At 37.4% G+C, this 25,775-nt stretch overlaps 1 protein-coding gene and 1 long non-coding RNA gene across 6 annotated transcripts; both read right to left on the bottom strand.

Moving 5' to 3' along the window:
- Window positions 1-7,022: 7,022 nt before the first annotated feature.
- LOC109236690 lies at window positions 7,023-12,979 on the bottom strand. Of its 2 annotated transcripts, none has more exons than XR_002069530.1 (5): window positions 12,612-12,979; window positions 10,464-10,552; window positions 8,847-8,924; window positions 8,670-8,746; window positions 7,023-7,588 (listed from the first exon to the last, which is right to left on the bottom strand). It is a non-coding gene; the product is annotated as an uncharacterized LOC109236690 (long non-coding RNA). The 2 variants fall into 2 exon arrangements; XR_002069529.1 differs by having other exon boundaries at window positions 8,847-8,929; window positions 12,612-12,978.
- Window positions 12,980-22,891: 9,912 nt separating this feature from the next.
- LOC109236688 lies at window positions 22,892-25,699 on the bottom strand. 4 transcript variants are annotated; one of them, XM_019402889.1, is made up of 6 exons: window positions 25,318-25,699; window positions 25,008-25,218; window positions 23,949-24,106; window positions 23,723-23,845; window positions 23,327-23,604; window positions 22,892-23,258 (listed from the first exon to the last, which is right to left on the bottom strand). In XM_019402889.1, the coding sequence occupies exons 3-6, from the start codon at window positions 23,985-23,987 to the stop codon at window positions 23,243-23,245; spliced, it is 456 nt and encodes a 151-aa protein (XP_019258434.1). In that variant the 5' UTR covers window positions 23,988-24,106; window positions 25,008-25,218; window positions 25,318-25,699; the 3' UTR covers window positions 22,892-23,242. The 4 variants fall into 4 exon arrangements, with proteins under 4 accessions (XP_019258434.1, XP_019258433.1, XP_019258435.1 ...); XM_019402888.1 differs by having other exon boundaries at window positions 23,949-25,218; XM_019402890.1 differs by having other exon boundaries at window positions 23,723-23,829; window positions 23,949-25,218; window positions 25,318-25,695.
- Between the last annotated feature and the right edge of the window lie 76 nt (window positions 25,700-25,775).

Raw genomic sequence — 25,775 nt, 5'->3', positions numbered from 1 at the left:
ATAGAAACATATAGAATACGTAGACTCCGTAGGACTACAAAGTACGTACTAGAACGCATCTCGATCAACAACCACGAACCGTACCTGTGACTCACCTCACTCTGGACGGCCTCTCGCCGTCCGGCCGTACGCCGTGGAGTCGCGTAGCAACGGGGCTGGGCCCCACACCCTGAACTGTATCCCCAGGTCGATCTGCTGCTAGTTGACCTCCGCCCCTGGTGGTCTGAGCTCCACCTCTATGGCCTCTACCTCCACCTCTATGGCCTCTACCTCCACCTCTAGCTGGCTGTGGAGCATCCGGTGCCTGAATCATAGGACGGGGACCCTGCTGTTGCGACTGAGTACCCCTCAATCTCGGGCAAGCTCTCCTGATATGACCATACTCACCACACTCATAACATCCCTCTGAACGTTATGGCTGGCCCTGGCGACCTGAATGACCTCCACGGAAACTCCGAAGTGGCGGTGCGCTGATGGGAGCTGACGGTACACTGAGGGACTGCTGATCAGAATAATGCCACGGAAACCACGATCACTTGGGGCACCCTGAGAAACCTGGAGGGCTGATTGGAAAGGCCTGGAGGGCTGACCCATATCATAAGAATCCCTGCCTCCAGATGAGGCACCACTGAAACGACCTAAGTGACGGGGTCTCTTGTCTGCTCTATGGCTACCCCCTGTGCCAGAACCATCTCAACTCGGCGGGCCACATTGGCCGCCTCCTGAAAGCTGATCTCACTACCAGTCTCCCTAGCCATCTAGAGACGAATCGGCTGAATCAAACCATCAATAAATCTCCCCACCCTCCCTCTCAGTGGGGAGCATGACAAGAGCATGGCGAGCTAGATCGATAAACCGGGTCTCATACTGAGTGATCGTCATAGACCCTTACTGGAGGCGCTCAAACTGCCTCCGATAAGCATCCCTCTGAGTAACGGGAAGAAACTTCTCCAAAAACAACTCTGAAAACTGATCCCAAGTCAAAGACGGCGACCCCGCTGGTCTGGCTAAACAGAAATCCCTCCACCAAGTCTTGGCGGACCCAGATAAACGGAACGCAGCAAAATCAACTCCATTAGACTCCACAATGCCCATGTTCCGAAGAACCTCGTGGCAGCTATATAAGAAATCCTGGGGGTCCTCAGAAGAAGCACCGCTGAAAGTAGTAGTGAAGAGCTTGGTGAACCTATCATCCACAAAGCATCTGCGGACATAGCCGCTCCATCACCGGCCTGAGCTACTAACCCCGGCTGAACTGCCATAGCTGGCTGAACCACTGGAATCTGACCTTGGGGAGCTACCTGCTCCGGAGTACGTGTAGCAGGAGTCTGAACTCCTCCTCCAGCCTGAGAAGTGGCTGGTGCTACTGGAAGCAAACCCGCTCGGGTGACACTCTCCATGAGGCCTACTAACCGGACCAAAGCATCCTGAAGAACTGGGGTAGCTATAAACCCCTCTGGCACCTGAGTTGGGCCCACTGGCGCTGCTGGAACTAGGGCCGAACCTCCTCGTCAAAACCGACCTGAGGCTCCGCCACTGGTGCTGCTGCTCGGGGCTGACCTCTGACCCTACCTTGGCCTCTAGCACGGCCTCGTCCTCTGGCCCCAGCAGGAGCTGCCTGGGGCTCGGACTGCTGGTCTGTAGATGAGGAAGCGCATGCTCTCGCCATCTGCGAGGAAACAGAGTAGAAGTTCAATTAGTATTGAGAAACCAAACCGCACGACAAGAAAGAACAAAGGAGAGATTTTTCCTAACTTGGTAGCCTCTGGGATAAGTACAGACGTCTCCGTACCGATCCCTCAGACTCTACTAAGCTTGTCCGTGAGTTGTGAGACCTAAGTAACCTAGAGCTCTAATACCAACTTGTCACGAACCGGATTCCCCACCCTCGGGGGTCGTGATGGCGCCTACTAATAGGAGCTAGGCAAGCCAACTTAATTAACTATTTTAATTAAACACATGTTCCTTTTAACAATTAACAACAATAAATAAAGGCGACGAATTAAATCATAAGCGGAAGACTTAAATGTAGATAAATGATCAATAATACAGAAGTTCCAACACATATATCTCTACCCCGGGACTGGAGTCACATACTCACGAACGTCTATGGAATACTACATACAAAGTCTGAAGAAAATATAATCTGTTTATCCCGGTACAATGAGATGACAGTCAAATAAGAATAAAAGGGAGTCGACGGACCTGCGGACGCCTGCAAGCTACCTCGGGTCTCTCTGGACTGAAGGTAAGCCCCCATGCTGCTGCTGCTGCTGCTGCTCAAAGCCTGGACCTGTGCAAAAGATGCACAGAGTGTAGCATCAGCACAACTGACCCCATGTGCTGGTAAGTGTCTAGCCTAACCCCGGCGAAGTAGTGACGAGGCTAGACTGGTCACCACATAACCTGTGCAGTTCTATATATGTACAACAGAAAACGAAATACAAGGCAATTAACAATATGGGAGGGGAAACATGCTATGGGGAGATAACAGTATTAACAGTAAAGCCAAAGTAACAGTCTGAGGCAACTCATAATTGATAGCGAACAGGAAACTAATACCAACAATAAACACATTTTGCATCAATAACTGTTGCGGCGTGCAACCCGATCCACAATATCATTTCAACACAGTTGCGGCGTGCAACCCGATCCACATTTATCACTGTTGCGGCGTGCAACCCGATCCATATTTATCACCGTTGCGGCGTGCAACCTGATCCGTATTTATCACTATTGCGGCGTGCAACCCGATCCATATTTATCACTGTTGCGGCGTGCAACCCGATCCACATTTATCACTCTACCTCACCCAAGCACAATCACGAACTAGGGGCAAGGGAATAAACAAGTATTTGGAAGGAAATCCCAACAATGGATACCCAAACAACCAACAACAACCCGGCAAGGGGTAAGTCACTACTCTTCTCTTTCTTTTATTTCCATATCCTAGTTCACCTTTCCACTCAAGCCAAAACTCCCAAGAGTTTATCATCATTTACTTTCCTAAGTTCGTATTTCAAGCCGAGCCAATGCTCCACGGAGTTTCACAATCACAATATCTTTCACAAGGTGTTTACAACATATAGAAACCATCAAATAAGCATGGAAGGCATGATATTAACCCAATTATCCACAAATAAGGACTCACGGTCATGCTAGACACCGATATATAGGAACTCGTCACCGTGCCTATACATCGCACTCGATCAAGTAGCAAGTAGCAACAAGATTCACTCCTATTCCCTCAAGCTAGGGTTAAACCAAAAACTTACCTCGAACTTTCACAGTCAATTCAATCGTCAACAACTGCTTTCCCTCTCGAATTCGGCTCCAACTCGACCAAATCTATGCAATAAGGACTTCATGTTATCAATATGTGCTAAACAAATCAAACCTGATGACTAATTATAGCTTTTTCATCAATTTACCCCAAAAGGTCAAAAATGCCCCCGGGCCCACATGGTCAAAACCCGAGGTTCGAACCAAAACCCGATTACCCATTCCCCCATGAACTCAAATATATAGGTTATTTTGGAATCGGACCTCGAATCGAGATCCAAAACCCCCAATTTTAGAAAACCTAGGTTCTGCCCTAAATTCCCAAATTTTCCCATTAAAACTTTGTTTTGAAATTGAAATTATGTTTAAAGATGTTAAGGAGTAAGGAAAATAAGTTAGAAATCACTTACCAATCGTTTTGAAAAAGAAGAATCGTTTGAAAAATCGCCTCTTATGTTTTGGGTTTTGAAAAAGTGAAAAATAACTCAAAATCCCGACCTTTTATAGCCTACTGAAGGCTCAGCGCGGACCGCACAAAAGTGCACCGCGGCCGCGCAGAGGAACTGGAAAATGACCCTCTCTGAACCCACCCAGCGCGGACCGCACTGTTTTGGAGCGCGACCGAGCTGGAGGAATGAACCAAATCCCACTCTCTGAATCTCCTAGCGCGGACCGCGCTGATATGGCACGCGGCCGCGCTGGTCGACCTAGGACCGCTGGCCCTCTGAACCTAGCTACGCGGACCGCGCAGAAATGCACTGTGGCCGCGCGGCTTCCAGCGCGGACCGCGCGGAGTCGACCGCTGGCGCGCTGGGGGCCTGCAATCCCTGAACCTGCAACCATCTGCTGTTTCTAAGCCTAAGACATCCCGGGACCTACTCAAAACTCACCCGAGCCCTCGGGGCTCCAAACCGAACATACATATAAACTCAAAAATATCCTACAGACTCATCCGTGCGATCAAATCGCCCAAACAACATCATAATCATCAAATTAGGCCTCAAGACCCGGGATTTTCTTCCAATTTTCATAAAACATCAAGTTTAGAGTTTTTTTTAGTCCAAAACACGTCAAACAACGTCCAAATTCAACCATACTTTACAGAAAGTACTTAAGCCGTATATAAGACTTGTACCCGGCGTCGAAACCAAAATACGAGCCCGATACCACAGTCTTTTAATCAAATTTCATTTCCAATTTCCTTGATTATTTTCAGAAAACAATTTCACACAAAAATTCATTTCTCGGGCTTGGGACCTCGGAATTTGATTCCGGGCATACACCCAAGTCCCATATTTTCCTACGGACCCTCCGGAACCGTCAAATCATGGGTCCGGGTCTGTTTGCCCAAAACGTTGACCGAAGTCAAACTTAATCAATTAAATACCAAGATTTAACATTTTTCTCACGAATTCCATATTTAAACTTTTCGGCTACGCGCCCGGACTGCGCACACAAATCGAGGCAACCCCAAATGAGGTTTTCAGGGCCTCAGAAGTACAGGGTGAGTAAGGAAACAAGTGATGACCATTTGGGTCGTCACACCTTTAGAGTTATATTACTTTTTATACATAGTAGAAAAGACAATTTTTTTCACTTCAAAATAAATTGAACAATTCGAAGCATATGAAAATATTTTTTTGTTTTCTATTTAGTGCAAAAAACTGAGATCACTAGATGATGAAATTTAGAAAAATACTGCCTTAATCTTGAGTGTTCCTTGAAGCATAATAATCAATATGATATTGATGATGGTTTAGATTTATTTTCTAAGTTAAAAGTGTTAAGAAAATAGTACAACTAGAAGATAACAATTTAATTGATATACTCAATCAAATAAAAAGATTTGATTCTTTTCCAAATTGTTTATAGAATAATGTTAATAACTCATGTTACCGTTACTTCAACAAAAAGAAATTTTTCAAAATTAAAATTGATAAAATCTTAACTAAGCTCAATAATGTCTGAAGAGATAACTATATTGTCAATTGAGAAAGAATTATTAGAAAAAAATGATTACAAAAAAATTATTAATAACTTTGAATCTAAAAAAATAATGGCAGAATAGCCTAAATGGCATCTATACTTGTGCCACTTTGTCATCCCGGTCCTTGTATTCAATGAAGTTTCATCCAAACACCTAAACTCAGTTAAAACATGTATTTTAAACCCCTTCGGCATTACGTGTTGGTCACTCGCCTGACATGGAGGAAATATCATGTACACATCAGATAAATCAATGCCACATCTTTATTTATTTAAAAATTAATTTTTAATAAATCAAATCCATCACCATCTTCCTATGCTGCCAGCGACCCTTATCACCGAAAAATCGGAGTCGCCTTCACCGTTTTGCTCTCTTTTCTCCTTTCTGAGCACAATCTTAAACCCCAATTCATATACATAAAATTCTTCAATTTTGAAAAAAAAAAAATTTATCTTGCAACAACGAGCAGCATACCATGACAAAAAACAAAGGACTTAGAATTTACAGAGACACAAGGGTAATCTTGATTTACAGAGACACAAAAAGGGGAAACAACCAACAAGCAGCTACCGTCACTGGAAAACAAAGGACTACATCGCTGAAAATTAACCATTAGCGGACTCCACCACCTATTTCTCCACTCACCAGACTCCTGCGGAAAATCCATGACCACATTGGATTGATGAACACGAAAATTACTTGGCCATAACTTCTTGATATCTTTAAAAATTTTAACCCGATTAACAGATCTATTTATTTAGATTCCCTAGAAGAAAATTCTTCTCTTTTTTATACTATTAATTTTATTGCTATATTACTTGGCCACCACCTGTTTAGTCTGTTGTAAACAGGAAAGAGGGGGGAGAAGAAGATGGGGAGAAACAGAGGGAATAAGGACGAAGGGTTGGGAAATGGGTAGAGTACTTGGGTTGGGTTGGGAAATTAATTTACTTTTTTTCTTTTTTATGGTTATTCTTTATTATTTTTAGTATTTTTAAATCAAAATAAAAATATCCACTCTCATTTTTAGAGCGTGTAATCACTCATTTTTCTGACTCAGCAAAATCAATGACACATAAGCTCAGTCAACGGTTAGAGGGATTTAAAATACATGTTTTGACTGAGTTCAGGTGTTTGGATGAAACTTCATTGAATATAGGGACCGGGATGACAAAGTGATACAAGCATAGGTGCCATTTAGGCTATTCTGCCAAAAATAATAAAAAAATGGATTTCAAATTAAGAAAATAATAATTAAAAAAATTTAAGGCCCCTCGTAAAATTTGACTTTAGACCACAAAATTCGTCGGGCCGCCCCTACATTGTATTTTTTGTTGTTGTTGGAATTATATTTGTTAGTTGACCATCTTGAAACAAGTGGACGTGCGAGTTAGACAATACTTCGTTTATTAATTTGCTTGAGTTGATCCGTCCAAGTTTGATCCAATAAGCTCGGTTGCCTTGTCTTATATACTAGACTAGATGATGTGTGCCCGTGCTATCTCCGGACATCCGTCCTACATTTTGTCTCCAAATTTCAAACCACTAAAGCTGCCACACAATACCTTGCATACTTGTTTACAACTTGGACAAGTAAGTTAGTTTAGATATCTCTTCCTTTGGACACCATTAGATCTCTTCATTTGGACACCATCTCACCACTAAGTTGGTCTGAGTTTATATAAGGCCAATCGACTAATAGGCTTTGCTATAGATGTACATGACATGCAAATGCTTCAGCCACCAATCCATATTTTGGTTACAAAAGCTTACATGGGGTCTTGGTTATCAAAATATAAATGTACAAACCAGAACATAAAAGAAAAGTTGAGTTTGCAATCTTATATATTGTACTGTCGGTAGAAACAAAGACAGATGGAATACAAATCATATAAATAATACCCTAATCAAGTAGATCTGTAAATAAACAGCAGAGTCCACTCATGTATGATCCATGATTCCAGATTCAGGCGTGTTCAGTGCATTTGCTACCATGTCAGAAACCTTAAATATGTTGTCCAGTTCAAATTAACATTTTTTCACAAAAGCTCTAGAGTAGTCGAAATGTTTCCCAAATCCTTAAGACACCGTTTTGGGAGGTACACTCCGTCATTGATTGGTTGAAGCAGCAAAATAGTAAAATAGCAAAAGACAAAAGGAAGATAAGTGCCAGAGAGGATACTTCTAACTGCAGAAAGTCCTGTATCTCCCAGTTGTGCCATCTTCCACCTGTAGCTAACTTCAATGAACCTCAGTTTTTACATTAGTCCTTATAAGAAGGGGGGATTTGTACAAAAATCAACAAATTCAAGTCTCCTCCTGCAATACAGAACTACCAACTTAAACCTTAGAGTACAAAATGAACCTCAAGTAAGCTTAAATCTTTGAAAAGGGTGTATTTGGAATCTAGAATATCTAGACGAACCCAAAACTAATGTGCTACTTGATAATCTAACGAATATTGGAGTAGATGCTTGAAGTTCGTAGTGACATAGAAATAACAGAACATCACATACTTTTATAACAATATGTCGACTATTGAGTTTATGAGATTTCTAAAAAAAGTGATGATAAAAAATGAAAGTATATTCTTATATTGATTAATAAATCATAATACAACACCATTCAATATGCCAGTGAGACTCTTTTTGCTAGTCTAAGAGTAGCTAGAACCCTTGTATAGTTGTTAACTTTTTGCTACGCACATTCCTTTTGTTTAAATTATTACAAATATTCTAAGTTTAACTTAGAATGTGTTGCCTCTAAGTCAAAAGACCATGTTAACAATAAAACATATACTATAAATATTCCTTTAATAAGTTTTTCAATAAGAGTCTAAAAACATATATTTCATTTCATCCCTTCATTCAAAAGCTAGATGAAAACTATTTTATTTTATTAGAGGTTGCAATCATTTAGCAAACACCAAGGAAAAGTAAATATTCTCTATTCTCTTCTATAATAGTGACCTTAAACCTCTAGAATAAGCATGAAATTATTTTTCTGCTACAAATCGACATTTATTATATTAACTATTATTGAGACATTGACCCTAGCGAGCAAATAAAGAAATAAAACAGGACACAACTATCAATAAAGTAAGACTTCTGGTCTCATATGAGATCCAAATCTTTTTAACCTTATAAGCTCAATTATTTACAATTCAATATGCCATACTCAGTAAAAAGTGGGAGCTATTCATATCGACCAAAAGCTTCAAATGTATCAAACTTTTAATTTGCAATTTACTTCAAAAAGACAACCACGCCAAACAAATGAATTGAACTCAATTAGTTATAGTTGTTCTTCCTTTTTCATTTTAATAACAACTTTGTTGCATATATCGTATTACAAACATCCAAATTACATAGAAAAGTTTATTAAGTTAATAATTTTCTACCTTGTAGATAGAATGAACTCATCTATTTCGTAGCTTTCTTCCTTAAATCGTGCAATTGAGGTCCTAGTTTAATGAACCTGAAACAGAAATTGAGGTTAGAATCTACAAGTCTAACCAAATTTAAAATTCAAATAAGTACAGAGTTCAATAAAACAAAGCAGCATTAATTTTGCTTACCTTTATGGGAATCATTCTGGAGGATACTTAAAATTCTGGGCTTGCATTTGACAAAGCTGATGAGATTTCAACAATCCACTATGCTTTGGAATAACAAAGAACCACCTCAATGAGTTAGATAAGGACAAAACTCAAACTAATTCAGCTCAATTATAATTTTTCAATTTTCTTAACCATCAAATATTTTTCTTTCTTAGTATATGTATAAATGTACTCAAAATATCCATAACCATAAGGGAGAGCGAATCCTCACAAGAAAAACAAATCTAAGTTAAAATTTTAAGACCAAAAAGAATTAAAAGAGAAAAGAGAACGACATCTGCATTAACTAAGAAAAGTATAATAATAATCAACACATAGGAAAAGACAACATTCTGATAATTATTTCTTCATTTTCCCTCTGCTTAGGTCCTTCTAATATGGTAAAACAAAACACAACCTAAATTTAACAAAAATTTCAATCAAGAAATCAACTAAAATTACAAACTAGAGAAATATTCTAACTTGAAAAGTAAGAAGAGTTCAGAGTCCAATATCAGCTAAAAATATTGAGCGAGAGAATGAATTACACAGTGATGACTTCTCTATTCTAAAGAATGAATGAAACTCGGCGATGACTTCTTTACCCTTACTATGAAAAATATTTAACAAATTACATCTATTGTTCATAGAGAGGAGGGGACAATCTTAAAATAATTTCACCTCAGTTGACGAAACCAAGCAAAAGAGAACACAAATTCAGAAACTTAAAATCAATTTCAGCATTCAACATAATAATTCAGACAGAATCAAGGCACCTTCTTAAAAATTATAGTAGTATCATATCCTATCGCACGCTGGCTTCTACAGTCAAAATCAACAATTTAGCTCACATGGATAGCCATTCCTATTAACTCAAACAATAACGATCCTACCTGAACCTATGTGAAAATCATCTATTCACTTGACAAATAAAGAAGTAGTGCAATAACTTACTACTTTACCTGGAAGGCATATACTAACAACATTTCTGTTGCCAGATACAACTAAAAGTTCCTCATGCGTGAGAGATAATTGAACTGAATTTTACCAAAAGAGTACTGCCTTAAAAAACTCGATGTTTAATATCCTTGATTCTTTACTTAAACAATTTTATACCTTAATGGATTATCATTGAAAAGATTCTTTTATTTATACTCCAATCTGCTCTTTTCAGCAACTACCAATGGCATATTTAGCAAGTAATAAACAAAGTACGCTGGTAAAATTACTTGGTGTTCTTTTGTCTTTTCCTTTACGGCCTCTGTCGGGCAATATCTTGATGCACTTTGTATTTTCAGCTATCAAAGACAACCCATTTCTCATATTATTGGCAAACTTTCTGTAAATGTGTAGCCCTGAGTATTTGACTATAGAGCCACAAGAAGACATATATTTGGGTAGGTAGAAAAGTGAACTTTGTTATATTGGTTTGCCTAACATAAATATGAAAAGTTTCATAGATAACCCCCCAAAAGTCGTTGAAGTTTTTCCAGTTTGGGATTTTTTAACCGCAAAAGAACAATCATTATAAAAGAGAAATTAACAAAGCAATAATGAGAATTCAGGGAGACTAGCAGGTTCTGTTCGTATACTTACATGAAAAATGACATTCACTATGATAAACTTGCTGATGATAAACACCAGCATATGTACTTCAACCTCGGCGGGAATGTTGGCATCATCCACTGTCAGAATAAGAACAACCAAATAAATGAACAAAACGTGTAACTCAAAAGAAAACATGTCACTCAAAAGAAAACGTGTCACTCAAAAGTACGCCTGCAGTTATGTTCTTCATATTTATGATTCTTCATCAATGTTGGTATAATCCGTATGGCATTTTATATTGCACCACTTCCTAATGAGAGAACATTACAATTTTAAACTACAAAGTCAAGTTTTGTGATGCATCTAGTTTTAAATTCCACAAAAGTACATAATCTGAATCTCTGACTTCTTGAAATTGAGGTTCATCAAGCTCCCTTCTTGATCTGTTCCTGACTTTTCCATTAGATGAATAATCTAGTTTGACGTTTGCCATAGTGTTATCGTGTAGCTCTAGGTAGGGGTGTGCATTCGAATCGGTTTATCGATAAATCGAATCGATTATTTGTTATCGAAATCGAAATCGAAAAAATCGAAACCTTATTGAAACGATAATAATAAGCATATGTACAAATCGATAATCGATAAGTAATTATCGATAAGGGTCAAAATCGAATCGATAAATCGAATGCACACCCCTAGACTGTAGACACTTGTTAAATGAGTAATTACCTATTTGTGTAGATTAATATAACATACATAATGTATATATATTCTGCTACTATTTTGAAAGCGGCTATACAATATTATTTTCCCTAATCTATACCCTTTCCTTTACCCTAAGTCTCTTGCCCTATTATTTCCTCTACCACATTTAAGAAATGATCATATTTAAAGATCTAAGGGAATGAAGTTCAAATTAGTGGAAAACAGAATTAGCCGTGATGATGTATTTTGTTTTGTTTTGTTTTTTTTATACCGTTAGAGTGTTGGTGGCATACATTTGATCCCTTACTTTAGTTTTGTTGCATGTGCTTGTTGATACAATTTTTATATTATAAATGGTGTTCGTCTTATTTTAGCTTCTTTTTGTCCATATTAGTTAGGCGCGTTTATATCGATATACTTTCCGTGGAATCCCGCAAATTTTCTTACTGGTGTAATCGATAACCGAATCGATAAGCCCCCAAAATCGATAAATCGAAATCGAAAAAATCGAACCTTATTGAAACGATAACGATAAGCATATGTACAAATCGATAATCGATAAGTAATTATCGATAAGGGTCAAAATCGAATCGATAAATCGAATGCACACCCCTAGCTCTAGGTTCTGAAAATACCAGTTCACACAACGAGTTGTCCTGGCTTGTATTTGTAATAATAATTTGTCATAAGTACAATTAAATGTTGATCCAAAGAGCCATAACTATGTGACATTCAGAAGGACCTCATCATTTAATTTATCAACGGTGAAATTAATCTTCTTTCTAGTCATGTGAAGTATAGAGGGCAATACAATGTATCCACAGTAGAATTTACCGACATCTTCTTTTGGCACGGTATTTGCTACTACCATTGATCCACAAAACCTATGAACACTCGCATTTTTAGCAATAGCACAGCCAGTAAGCAACCATGTTAAGATGAAGTGAGAATCATGGTGCTGATTAGACCTCTTCTCAAGCTATTTCAAGCAAAGAATGGACTTACCTCATTTACAAGGAGCACTTTTGCTAGAACCCTTGACCCTTGACCAATTTGCTTTTTGATTTTAGTTCAAAATAAGTGTCCATTTATATAATCAAGAAAGAATTCAATTTGTTTTACAAAATTATCCTTATATACATATCCCTAAAAAGTTTTCTTACTCCTCACGTTAAATATTTAATTAAGGGTAGTTTAATCAAACTAGGTATTTTTGTATAGAATTTAGTATTTTCTTAATGGGCGTGCCAAAAGCAAATTGGTGAACCGGAGAGTATACAATAAAGCTACAAAAAAAGTTATAAAAGAACTTAAAACAAAAATACAACAATTCTCTGGACCATGCGAAACATGCCCCTAGGTATCTATTTCAAAACATACAGCTCAACCGTTGACATGCATGCACAAACTCTTGTAAGAAACTATGCAGTAGAATTTGAGAACTAACATATACTCGACCAATTCAAAAAGGGGAAACGGAATAGAACTCACCAGAAATCAGAAACCGAAGTCACTAACAAAGTGGAAGCAAAATGGATAATTTTGATACGAACCTAGAAGCTAAGGCCAAAAATCGGATAAAGAAAGAAATGGAGCAACCAATTTGGGATTTCTAAGAAAATTAAACGAAAAAGGAAGCAAAGTCTGTAATGGGCCTTTGGGGAAAAAGACAGAAGGAAAGTAAATGAATACAAAATTAGAATCCATTAGAAATGGAAGGTGGAGTTAGGGCTCAAATTTCTACATGTTAGGAGATGAAAACCAGAGCTTCATATGGGAAGTTCTCATGGAAGTTGGTGGTAGCGCAGGGACCTTCTAGTTCTAGTTCTAGAAGAAACGGGAATGAGAAAGTGGAAGCCAGTTGTCTTTGATGTATAAATTGACGATATTACCCTTCGTCGTTCACAAGGTCTTTCACTTATTATAAATAATAAATAATAAATAATATAATACTAGTGGGAAATGGCCCGTGCTGAGCCTGGGCCCAAATTTCATAAGTTAGCAACTGATATTTTTTTGATGAAAATAATAAACAATTTTTGTGATAGAGAATGAGTTATATTATAGTAAATGCAGATTTGAAAATCCCACTGACAACGTCTTGTTAGTTAGTAGAACTATTCTCTAAGAAGTTCAAAAGCAAGGATCTGGGTATAAAGACTAATGATCAATACGTAATCAATAGTTATGCAGTAGAAGATATCGCATTTTCTGGCAGCGCATATTATCATTAACATAGTAGTAATATTGCAATCTCTTTTAAGTTATTGCGAATTAACTGCATTAAACTGATTGCGATCATTGCAAATTTCTTATTTTTTATACCAGTGGGACAAACAACGACTTTGTTTTTCTATTTAGAAACTTAAATAGATCATAAAACGAAGAAAACAAATTCAAGCCAAAAGGATCATATTTACTGGTGAGTCTTTTAGCAAGCACTATTCACACAAGTTACAGGACCGTTATGTTTCACCCAGTAAGTTGGTCCATGTTTTTCTGCAGTAGTGGAAAACATGTATGTACATAGCTCCAAAAGCGTCTATACACGCGGACTGCAAAAGAAAGGGTAAATGTAAGAGTGAAAGAGAAATATTGAAGTGTTGGAAACTCATGCTAGTGAATGTTTTTACTGAAGTATACCAATATTTTATATTGAAAAGCATATTGTGTAATAGGAGAAAATTCAGAACCTAATTGCGACATATAGATTTTTTAGAATGGCATTATAAGCAACTGCTTGTTAGGTATAAAAAATGCAGCAGCAATTACTCTATATTAACTGACGGGCTTAGCGAGGTCTTTTTCACGCATAATCAGTGGAATATTACTGGAACCTGCTGAAAGATGGTGCGCTCTAAATTTATCCAGAAGAGGGCCTTCCTTGAAAGAATCTTATAGGAAAAATAATAACTTTACAGGCAGGTAAGCAAAATTTGGTAAGCTTATTTACTATTTTTTTGGACATATGTGTTGAGTGTACAACCAAGTACTATCATTAAACATATACACAACTTATGAGAGCTCTAACAAAATGAAATGCTAGAGATTCATAAAAAGTAATATTATTCGGACGGATTCTAATAAGAGAAAAAAGAACTATACCCCTTACTGTTAGTGAGAAGACAATAAAAGGATTGAGCTAATTGGACAACCATTTTCTGATTCTAAGGACAACACAAAAGCCACATATCGCGAAAAGAAGAAAATAGAAGAATCTGTCCTAGGTAACCAAGCGAGAAATTCACACAGTACTGAATAGATAATATCATTATTTTAAAAAAGAAAAGAAAAGTTACAATATTTCAGACTCGGACTTTTCAGCTTTCTTTAAGCTTAATTTACTTGACGAACAATAGAATGCTAAGTAATGGAGACAATGAAAGAATAAGTTGAGGTGACACATTCTGTAATTGAATCTAAAGACGACTTCTCTGATAAAATCTTAACTCATTTCCCCCCATTTTCATCCTCTTCCCACAACAAAAAGAAAAAAGGAAAAAAGTAAGGGAATGATGAGAGCGGGATAGTCAGACATTGTAGGGATATCAAGTTCCAAAACGTAAGAACTTTTTTGTTTATATTCACACTTGTTATTCCATGCATAGCCATACTCACCAACTTCACTCTGCTTCTTCTTAGTATTCTCTTTATACTTTTAGTTTTCAGCTTGTAGATTTTCATTTCTCCTGTGCTATTGAGAACAGAAGTCGAGTAAATAGATGCAACTTTGAATTTTCAAACAGTACCGTTAGGAACTGCTGTTACAGTAGGTGGTCCAGCAGTTGCTCTTGCTGGAATTTCACTATGGTTCCATAAAGAGTATGTTAATGATCAAAAGAGGAAATCTTCTAATTTTCCCTCACCTTTGCCAGGTGCTTACATCATTGTTATGTCTATTTTTCTTTGAGTTTTGTTAGAGTTATTTATTCTGCATGTTAAAAGGAGAAATGAAAAAGTAGAGATAGAGTTTACTAACCTTCATTTTTCTTGGGGGAGCTCTCCAATTCAGTTTGTTGCCTTTTGGTAGAAGAACTACCTTCTGTAGTTAACTCGTTCTTCAGCTCTTCTCTAGGTGTAACTTCTTCCATATTCGAGTGGTTGCTTTCTCCGCTTTCTAATTCTTTCTTCAGCTCTTTCCCTATTGCAACATTTTCCAATTTAGTGTTACTGCTTTCTCCAATTTCTTCAGAGGCAATTGCTTCGGGCAACTGAAATAAATCTTCCTTGATAAAGTAGGACACAATGAACAACCGCATAGCAGAAGTTCTAGAAAATGTTTTACGCAGTTGTATCTTGAACAGTCTATGAGTAAGACGCTGTCGAACATGTTCAAGAGGTAATGGTTGTTTCTGCAGGAGAGAAAAACATGAATTTAACACATCAAGATGGTGGTCAAAAGTAATATACTATTTTTTAGCCTATAAAGTACTTGGGATGCATAAGAAATTAATGGACACCTTACTTTTTCGTTCATTGGAAGTAAATGTTTTACCAATCTGTGCGTAATTTCAGTACACCCAAAGGCAGACATTAAGGAAGACAAAATAGAAAGAACTAAGAGTACACTTGCTTTCACAGTATCATAATTTTAACAAAGTTTCTCCAATTGCCATCAACAACATACCTTTACGGAGATTATTTCACAGATATCCGCGACAGTCATATCAAGAAATTTCTCTCCTAATTCACCTATTAATGTTGCAACAGCTGATCCACTGTTGTCTGTCATTACAACCTCAAAGCGTGCTCTAGTTGCAACAAAAAAGAAAAAACACAGTTAACACTAAGAACCCCACAGGAGAAACAGTTGTTAGCAACAGTCGACTTGCTTGGTCTCTTAGAAAAGAATGAAAATGCTCTTCGTAAACCCAAAAAAATTAAGTTTTAGAAACATGAAACTGTTCAGTTCTCCTTTTTTTATGTTCTGGACTGTAACAAATCTTCAATGGAGTAAAGTTTTTTTAACATGAAATAGCAAATCTACCATATTGAGTTTTACAAGCAGAGGCATTCATAAACTAAATATTTCATGATGTACTACCAAAGCTAGCGTGTATATATATAAGAGAACATGATTTAAGCATCAAGTAAATTAACCGATCTCCTTGATATACGTTGTTTGATTTTCATGATGCCAATGACAGAAGATACTTTTTTTGTTTGAAGATGTCGAATGAACATATTTTTTACGCTTGGACTCGAAGTTGCAATACCTGGGTGTTAACATCGCACGTTCTTTGCAGCTCGCACAATGAATAATTTTGGGCGAATGAGTTCGATACCGCTGCCCGCAGCGTGAGCACAATAATTCATAGAAATCTTGGTCGTCATTTGGCAGTGATAATTTACCTTCCACTTCAAAGACTTGTATCTGCGGAAGAGGGGGATATAAGTAGATTTATTGAGTTGGGGTTAAAATACTAAAGTACTTTATATGTACACGTATTAGCATGCATGAAATACACATACAGGAGATTGCGACGGGATATCAACAATTGGTACAACATCTGGCGCAAGCACAAGTGACGAATCAGTTTGAGGGTCAAACTAGCTGTTGCAATACTATGTAAGAGGATCAACAAAGCTCTTTTAGAAAACAGTAAAGAAATTCTACAATCTCTATTTAGGAGAGGTTGCAGTAGGTTAAATTTTATTAGGTGAAGAAGTAATCGAAGAAAAAAGTTGATTATCTTAATGGGGAGAACAAAGATTCCTGAATCATGGGGTGGAGGATTCTTTAGTCTTTATGCTTAAGATTTTATTTTAATAGTCGAGGAAACGAGGGTGTCACGACCCAGATTTTCCACCATCGGGAGTCGTGATGGCGCCTACTAACGGAGCTAGGTAAGCCAAATATTTTAGACATTGCCCGATTTCACCTCTAAAACAATAACAATATAAATATAACGGGTCATTTAAATAAAAGCGGAAGTCTTTAAAATATAAATAACTGAAAACCCAAAAATGCGAAAGTTTAACATTTCTCTACCCAAGACTGGTGTCACTATCTCACGATCTACTAAAGAGTGCTACAAACAAGTCTGAATAGAAAATGCATAAATGACTGTCTCGGTACAATGAAAACAAACTGAAAACATAGAAAGGGACTCCGGCCTGCGAACGCCAGCTAGGCTACCTCGTAAGTCCCTGGACTGAAGTCAGCTCCCGATCAATATCATACTGCTGTGGTCCAAAGGCTGCTCCGGTACCGTGATCTGTGCAAAAGAGCACAGAAGTGTAGCATCAGCACAACCGACCCCATGTGCTGGTAAGTGCCTGGCCTAACCCCGGCGAAGTACTGACGAGGCTAGACAGGACTACCAAACTAACCTGTACAGTTCAATATATATATATATATATATATATATATATATATATATGCGCAATAAAAGAAAAGAACAAAGAAATTAAACAGTTAAGAGGGAGGGGAGCATACTATGAGGGAAATACAGTCCGAATATAAAGTCAACAATTTAAGCAAGCAACAGGGCAATAACAACAATTAATGAGAGCAGGAAAGTCAACAGTTGCACGGCATCAACCTTCGTGCTTTTACTCTCATCCTCACCAAAAGTAATCAAGTAAAGTGCACGGCATCAACCTTCGTGCTTTCCCTCTCATACTCTCAAATCATGGCACGGAATGACCCTTCGTGCAAATATAATCAAAACATGGCACGGAATGACCCTTCGTGCAAATATAACCAAAGCATGGCACGGAATCACCCTTCGTGCATTATCACTCTTCCTCACCCAAACAGTAATCACAACCAAACGGGGCGGAGGGATAAACAAATAATAAGGAATGGCCCGGCAAGGGAATTACACAATTAACAGCTAAAAAAAATCCCGACAATGGAGCAACAACAATACTTTCACATCCCGGCAAGGGAGATAATCAATATACTCAAACCATCCTGGCAAGGGATTAATCATATCTCTTTCTCTTTCTTTCATTTCTTACTCAATAGTCTTTTTATCGTTCGAGCCAACGCTCCAAAGAATTTACAATTCATAATTAGTCCTCATACTCTTCACATTGCATAGAATTCATCAATTAACATGGAAGAGTCGTAACAATTTCAGGATAAGTACATACAAGGACCCACGATCATGCTAGACACTGGTGTATAGATACTCATCACCATGCCTATACACCGTACTCGATCATTTAGCAATTAGCAAATAATAACACTCTAATCCTATTCCTTCAAGCCAAAGTTAGATCAAACACTTACCTCAAATGCTCCAAAATTAACTCAAGCCTCTAGTATAACTTTACCCCTCGAATTCGGCTCCAACTCAGTCAAATCTATGAAATAATGACTTTACAATATTAATAATAGCTAAACAAACTAAACCCAATGCCTAAATATGAACTTCTAAGCTTTCTACCCAAAATTCCAAAAATCGACCCTGGGCTCGCTTGGTCAAATCCCGAGGTTCGAACCAATTCCATGTCACCCATTCCCCCACGAGCCCGAATATACAATTTGTTTTCAAATTCGACCCCAAAACGAAGTCTAAATCAAAAAAAAATTGAAAAGCCCTAATTCTACCCTTTTCCCCAATTTACACCTTAAGTTACATGATTTAGGTCTAAAAATTTGATAAATGATGATAGAAAATGAAGAAAAGAGTTAGAAAATACTTACCTAAGAAGCTTTGGTGAAGAATCGCTCTAAAAGTCACCTAGGGGCTGTGGAAAAGAAGAGCTCGTGTGAAATTTGAGAATAATCCCGCCACTGGTATGTTTTTGAGCTTTAAAAATCACTGGGCAAAAATGCCCTTCGCGATCGCGGGAAGGGAGCCGCGTTCGCGAAGGGTAGATGAGTCAAAGCATCGCGAACGCGAGATGCTAGTCGCGAATGCATAGAAGGATGGGGCTGGATCCGGGATTTGCTTGTACGCGAACGCGAGATGGGGCTCGCAAACGCGGTGAAGGGGAAACCAAGGCTACGCGAACGCGAAGAAGGGAAAGCCCACTGGTACGCGAACGCGAGTTGAGTGCTGCGAACGCGAAGAAGCAATTATCTGAGCAAAAATTGCAGAAAAATTTGCTATCATTCTAAATTTAAAAACATCCCGAACACCTCCGAAAACACTCCCGAGCCCTCGGGGCTCCTAACCAATCACACACACTAACTCAACAACATCCCACGAACTTAACCGTGCGATCATCGCCAAAATAACATCATAAACGAGGAATCAAACCTCAAAATCATCATTTTTTTCATTCTATCTTCATAAACTTCAAACTTTAGATATTTGGTCCGAAACACGTCAAATGACGTCCGATTTCGACCTAATTCCACAAAAAGCGCTTAAACCATACATAAGACTTGTACCGTGCGTCGGAACCAAAATACGAACCCGATACCACAGTCTTTTAATCAATTTTCATTTTCATTTTCCTTAATAATTTCAGAAAAACAATTTCACAAAAAAATTCTTTTCTCGGACTCTAGACCTCGGATTTCGACACCGGGCACATGCCCGAGTCCCATATTTTTCTACGGACCCTCCGGGACCGTCAATTCACAGGTCCGGATCCGTTTACCAAAAATGTTGACCGAAGTCAACTTTAATCATTTTAAAGCCACATTTTGAAAATTTTCACAGAATTTAACATATAATCTTTCCGGCTACGCGCCCGGATTGCGCACGCAAATCGAGGCAACTAAAGGTGAGGTTTTCAAAGCCTCGGAAGCACGAAAAAAGAGAGAAATCCGGTGATGACCCAAAGGGTCGTCACAGAGGGGCATGTTCATGAGTATGATATCCTCAACATTCGTTACACATGTTCTCCCCTGTGCGTCTTCTTAGTACCTTCAATGAAATTTCCCTTACTTCCTTTTAAAAAAATCAGTATGGATGGTTATAAAGCTGATCACTTAAAATCCTATTATAACAAATTACACCTCACACATATTTCAACTTAAGATGCCTCAAAACAGTTATCTACTAATGGAGTCAAAGCTATGTAGATACTTCTAATCTGGAGGAGAACAACAACAGTACAGTTTGATGGAGGAGAAACAGTAGAAAAAGCTAAATACAGTTTGATGTTTGTTAACCACATAGTATTGCATAACTAAGGTGTTTTTAAAGTTTAGAGCTTTAGTCTTGTTGGCAGATAGCGCTATCTTCTGCCTGTGACCTATTTGTCCAAGATTAACAATGGCAATAAAGAAGCCACTTTCCTTACGCTTCTGGCAATTTAAGGAGACAAGATTGGCATTTAAAGATCCACTTAGCTATTATAAGCAGAAATAAGGTTTGTGGGTTCCTAATTAAATTCTGAAGGAAAGCCTGAAATAGAACTAAAGAAAGCAACGGGCGATCCAATAGAGTCGATGTTAAAAGATCAAAGGACTGTAGTTGTCCTTGTCACTTTCCTTATGGTAGTTGCTTAATCCAAATAATTTTTACGCACAGAGTTACTTACCTCGGGTATATTGTTTACTCATAGGAATCTTTCGATGCCTAATCAGCTATTCTAAGGCTTCACTATGTAAGCTAAGCAAATATATTTCTATCCTGCTCACAAATCAATTCCGTACTGCTTAGGTTCATGAGTGTGATATCCTTATACAAAATTAAACCCACACTATACAAAAATCCAGAAGTTTCGCCTTGCTAGCACAAACTCTCTAATTCGGATACTAAAAGAACGAAATAAAACGCCCTTTCTTTAACCTATAGATTAGTAAAGCAACAATACGTTTTGTGGTGAAGTCACAACCACAGAAAAGCACGACAAGTTTCACAAGTATATATGCAAATATATAGAGAGAAATTCGTCAAAAAACTCATCTCTTTCCTTCTCACGCTATCCCTGTCATATTAACATGGAAAGTATGTAGGTAACAATAGTAAGTCTTAATGAAAGGATAAGTTTAGACATACATCAGTAAAAGATTCCCCTGATTGTTTTATATATTAGTTCCCTTTGGAAGCATATTGAGTCCGTTCGAAAGATTACTTCAATTCCTTACTGAGAATCAAATAAGATTTATCTACTACGAACCGAAGTACAAGAAAAAAAATTGATATAGCATTGTGAGTGTTCAGTGGGTGCAAATCAAATTTACAAAGAAATTGCCATGAGACTACAACAGGTTAAAACGTAATTTGAAAGAAATTACGATAGTGATGGATCCTATAGGGGGATAAAGGGAATACCAGCGCCCATTCACTCGAGCGTCAACAGGTATACACAGATATAACCCAAAAAACTCCATAAACACTTTATTTATACATTAATGTATAAGTTTCTGTCTGCCATACGGGGTTCTTTTGATTATATAAATAGAGTTATTATCTTTCTTTCTTCGTAATCCGTTGGCTTTGCTCATCAAAAAGTCGCCTTCAGTTAATATGGTAGTTTTTATCCCTTTAACTTTTGTAACTGGTAGTTAATAAATGTCAGACAACTGAAAAATTCAACAAGCTATCTAATCTAATCGTAAAATTTAAGATCAAACAAAGTAATAACCTCCGAGGAAACGAGCACACAGACGAAAAGGTGAACAGTGGAGAAGCGGAGCCAGAAATATGAGAGAAAACCCAAGCAAAACAGAGTGTAATCCAGAATTTATTCAGCTATCATAGCTAAACACTTCAATAAATTGTCCAATATAACCTTAAAAGTAAAGCTCAAATTTGCCAAAAACAAGGGCATCGAAGTAATCTAACCCGAGGAGATAATGTCTAACCCCCAAAATATATTGCTAATCCCCATAAAAAGCTGAAGAGATAATGTTTAACCCCCAAAATATATTGTTGATCTCCGTGAAACGCAGGTGTTTTCAAGGTAGGAAAACAACTCAAAGCACCAAAAACAAGAGGATCTTAACGTTACACGTCTGAGAACAGAAACAGCTACGTATGTAGAGAGAGAAAGAAAAAGCATGAACAGAAGCCGTAAAGAAAAATTGTAGGCGTAGTCTGTCTGAAAGATGCTGAAAAGACTAAAATATCCCTACACGACCAAGACCTCCTTATTCTCGCTAAGTAGTCATCTTCTCCAGTCTTGTTTCCATTTGAAGAGTTATAGCGGAAAAAAATTCAATCCATGCAAATTGAATCCTAAGTATACTCATGTGTGCCCACTGCTGAGATTTGAAGAGAATAGTTCAATTCTATGAGGATGAACTAACCAAAAAATCAACGACACAAACAAATGAACAATGCAGCTTAAAGGAAGAAAAGAGAGACAGAGAGGAGAGACAGGGAGAGAATAGGGTAAGATAGAAAATTAAAGAGGGTGACCGGTGTTTATGACACGTGTCCAACAAAGCCAAAGTACACCCACAACAACTTTAAAACACACGAATTATAAAATTTTGAAATGCCAAAAATAACCCTAAAGCAGGACTTCGTTGTCCTACTTATTCCCGCTTCTAAATAGTACTAGTAGGCTTTGCCCGGGCCAATATGAAGAAAATTATACATTGTTTCGTCATATATTGTATTAGATTAAACACTTAAAAAGATTATGATTAAATCAAGGTATCAAAATTATGTTACTGGTTACTTCTACTGTTGTAAGGCTAGCTATCATCATCCCGTCATCTTGGTGTGAAAACAGTAGATCAATACTGAAGTCATTCAGTTTCACATGATACAGGTACTAATTAGCATGCATCCAAGATCTAGTTGAGCCTAAAGGCACCAGATCACTCAATCTCAAACCTGAAGATACATTCTTCATAGCAATTACTCAATCTCAAACCTAAAGATATTCTTCATAGCAATTACTGAATCTTTGCATAGAAGAGCATGTTTATTGCATTGATGTCAACCAGCTCATAATACTTCTTAAATGTGACAGGACATGCAACAACACTACATTCAGTTTCTACATTTCAATAAACAGACTGGTACCACAATTTTGGAAATGTACATGGATCCTAATTATAAGATGTCATTCTACAACATCTGGCCGCTCCAATATCCAAAAAGTAATATCAATTGCCTTCAAAAATATAGGCACACGCTACTGACAACTATTTACGCAAAAAATGCGGAACACTTTGTTAAGGCGCCAACTATCTAAACTTTGTTAAAATGATTTGTCAAAATGTGTCTGTACATCGCATACCGTCTGAGCGAACATCATTGCCTCGACAATCTGTACAAATAAAATATTCATTTTAAGAAAATTAGTACATGGTGAAATATGGTGTTTGAGTTTCTAACCTTGACTGTGGCTTTGGTAGAATACTTGGTTCCCTTTTTCGTTTCTTAGTTGCTTTTGCATCAGTCACAACTATTGGCTCTTCTTCCATAATTTTGTCGGCACCACTCACAGATGTTGACTCTTCTGGTAGAAACATGGTTGGTTTTTCAGTGTATGATAAAAGAACCAGAGAACCTGCATTTTTGTCTGGTGTTCTGGATGATGACCTTTGTAGCTGAACTCTGAACAGTTTATCTGCAAGTAGTTGATTGATATGGGCAACATGGAATAACTCATTCTGCAAACAGAGAGTAAAAATAATGGACTTGTCAAAGCTTACGTTTATGTGTTAATCATCAGAGTATTATAGTAACTTTGTTGACTTATGTTAACTGCAATGCTGTATGTGTATGTACCTTAACATTGATGATATCATATATCTGTTCAGCTCTCATTGATAACATTCTTTCGCCCAAGCCTTCAGACACTGTTGCTGTTGTTGTGCCAGTTTCGTCTGTAATTTCTACCTCAAAGTGGCACTTATGATATGGTATGTTGTAAATTATTTCAGTTGAGGTACAATGGATGGCATACAATATCAAATATTGTCAATAACATAATCTTATTAGTAGCAGTTGTTACCTTGGAATTAACATTCGTGGCAGCCTGCAGTTTATGCATTGGATCTCCCTTTTTATTTTGCTCCGAACAAGATGGTTACATTCAGAACAACCTAGCGGATAAAATCGTTGGAAATGCTCAGGTAGCGAAATTTCTCCTTCGACGTAAAAAGTTTTCGCCTGCAAAATGTAAATAATGAAACAAGTCATTAGGTTTATGTTTACAACATAAGCAATGGAACTTACTAAATCATCAATTGTTAATTCCGCATAATTTTCAGCGACGAAATAATATAAAGTTGCATAGTTAGTAAAACCTCATGAGGAGTGTGTTGTGACAGTAAAATCTAACGGACTATTAGAAAGAATGTACAACAAGAATGTGGTATACAATAAAAGAGTGAAAGAGAGGAACATATAGTTGGCAGAATATAATTCGTTTAGATTTCCTATAGAACATGCAGAGATCGCCATTTTCTAAAACAAAACAAGCGGATATCTGATCTGTCACTTTGTGCAAAGTAAACTATTAATATTTTCATATCAAGCACATAAAAAATGAAGCACAAATTTTTAATGAAACAACAGTAATTATATGGAACAACAAAAGTACAACCAATCTTTACCAACCTCCTATCTCACTGTTAGTTTTTCGTTGAGAATTACTGTATTAAAGAATGACACTTTCTATTATACCCACTAGCATATTCAACTACCAATGGATGTGACACTTTAACAGCAGCTAATCCAACCAACATTTCTTAGTTTTTTTTAAACGTAAGACAAACAAAAATTATGATTTTTACTTTACCTTTTCAAGCTACCGTAAGGCAAAATTAAATTCACCAGACTCACCCTCCCCACTTACCTCAAACAGCCATTTTTAGCATATTTTTGTTTGAATCATTTCCAAATATTAAGATAACGTAGAATACAAATAGGATGTAATATAGTGATCAATTCTGCAATCATTGCTCATTCATTAAGAGCTCTTGTCGGTAAAGTAGATCTAGATCGAGAGAGAGAATTGGCTTCTCGAGAATCCGCTGGAGTCAGATCAGTAGGGGATACATTTTTATACCTTTCAATCCCAGGACGCACCAACAACAAAATAGTAAGCGCATCATCATGCAAGTAAAATATTTTGTAATTTAATGAACTCAAAGTGGAAGTTTGCGTAGCAATAGCTGAAACACATAATATTTCATTGTCAACAGCTACTAAGCTATGAAGCTGACTCCGCTGAACTTTTCACTGTGTATTCCATTAGCATTTGTTTGTTCTCATTTATCCTGTAATTCGCACGGGAAATGTCAGACATTTATTTTTTCACAGAAGAAATAATAGTTAAATAATGATGTGGTACATTTTAGGCACAGTTTGTATTGTACCAATTCCGTAATTCAGTTGCTTGCACATATAGGGGATTGATTAAGATTGTTGAGTTGTATCTTGTTGTCAAACGGGAAACTGTGTATGCAAATTTTTTCAATAGAATTCGAATTCAATACATCGAAAGCAAAAGATAGGCTTTTTAGTCGGATTCTCTAAGGCTTGAAATGGAGTGATTAGATTGATTTCTTTCCTTATGTGGGTTTGCCTCAATCAGCCAAAAAGATCAAGAAATTGCACTTATGGATATGCGAAATAAGTTGTTATTAAAGATCAGAAAAGCTGAGTTCTTTGATAAGGAAATTACACTGAGAGGCAGAAAATCAAAGATTTCAGTCTGTGAGATGGGTATCTCAAAAAGAAAAAAAACTAATGGGATGGAACCCAGAGAAAGAAAAAGAGAGAGAGAGAAATAAACTGTGAGAATAGAAATCCCTAATTTAAACGCCTATTTCAC

Source organism: Nicotiana attenuata, unplaced genomic scaffold (genome assembly GCF_001879085.1).
Source record: "Nicotiana attenuata strain UT unplaced genomic scaffold, NIATTr2, whole genome shotgun sequence".
Lineage (NCBI taxonomy): Eukaryota > Viridiplantae > Streptophyta > Magnoliopsida > Solanales > Solanaceae > Nicotiana > Nicotiana attenuata.
The sequence above is the reverse complement of the archived record's forward strand: the minus strand, read 5'-3'. Positions and strand labels throughout refer to the sequence as shown.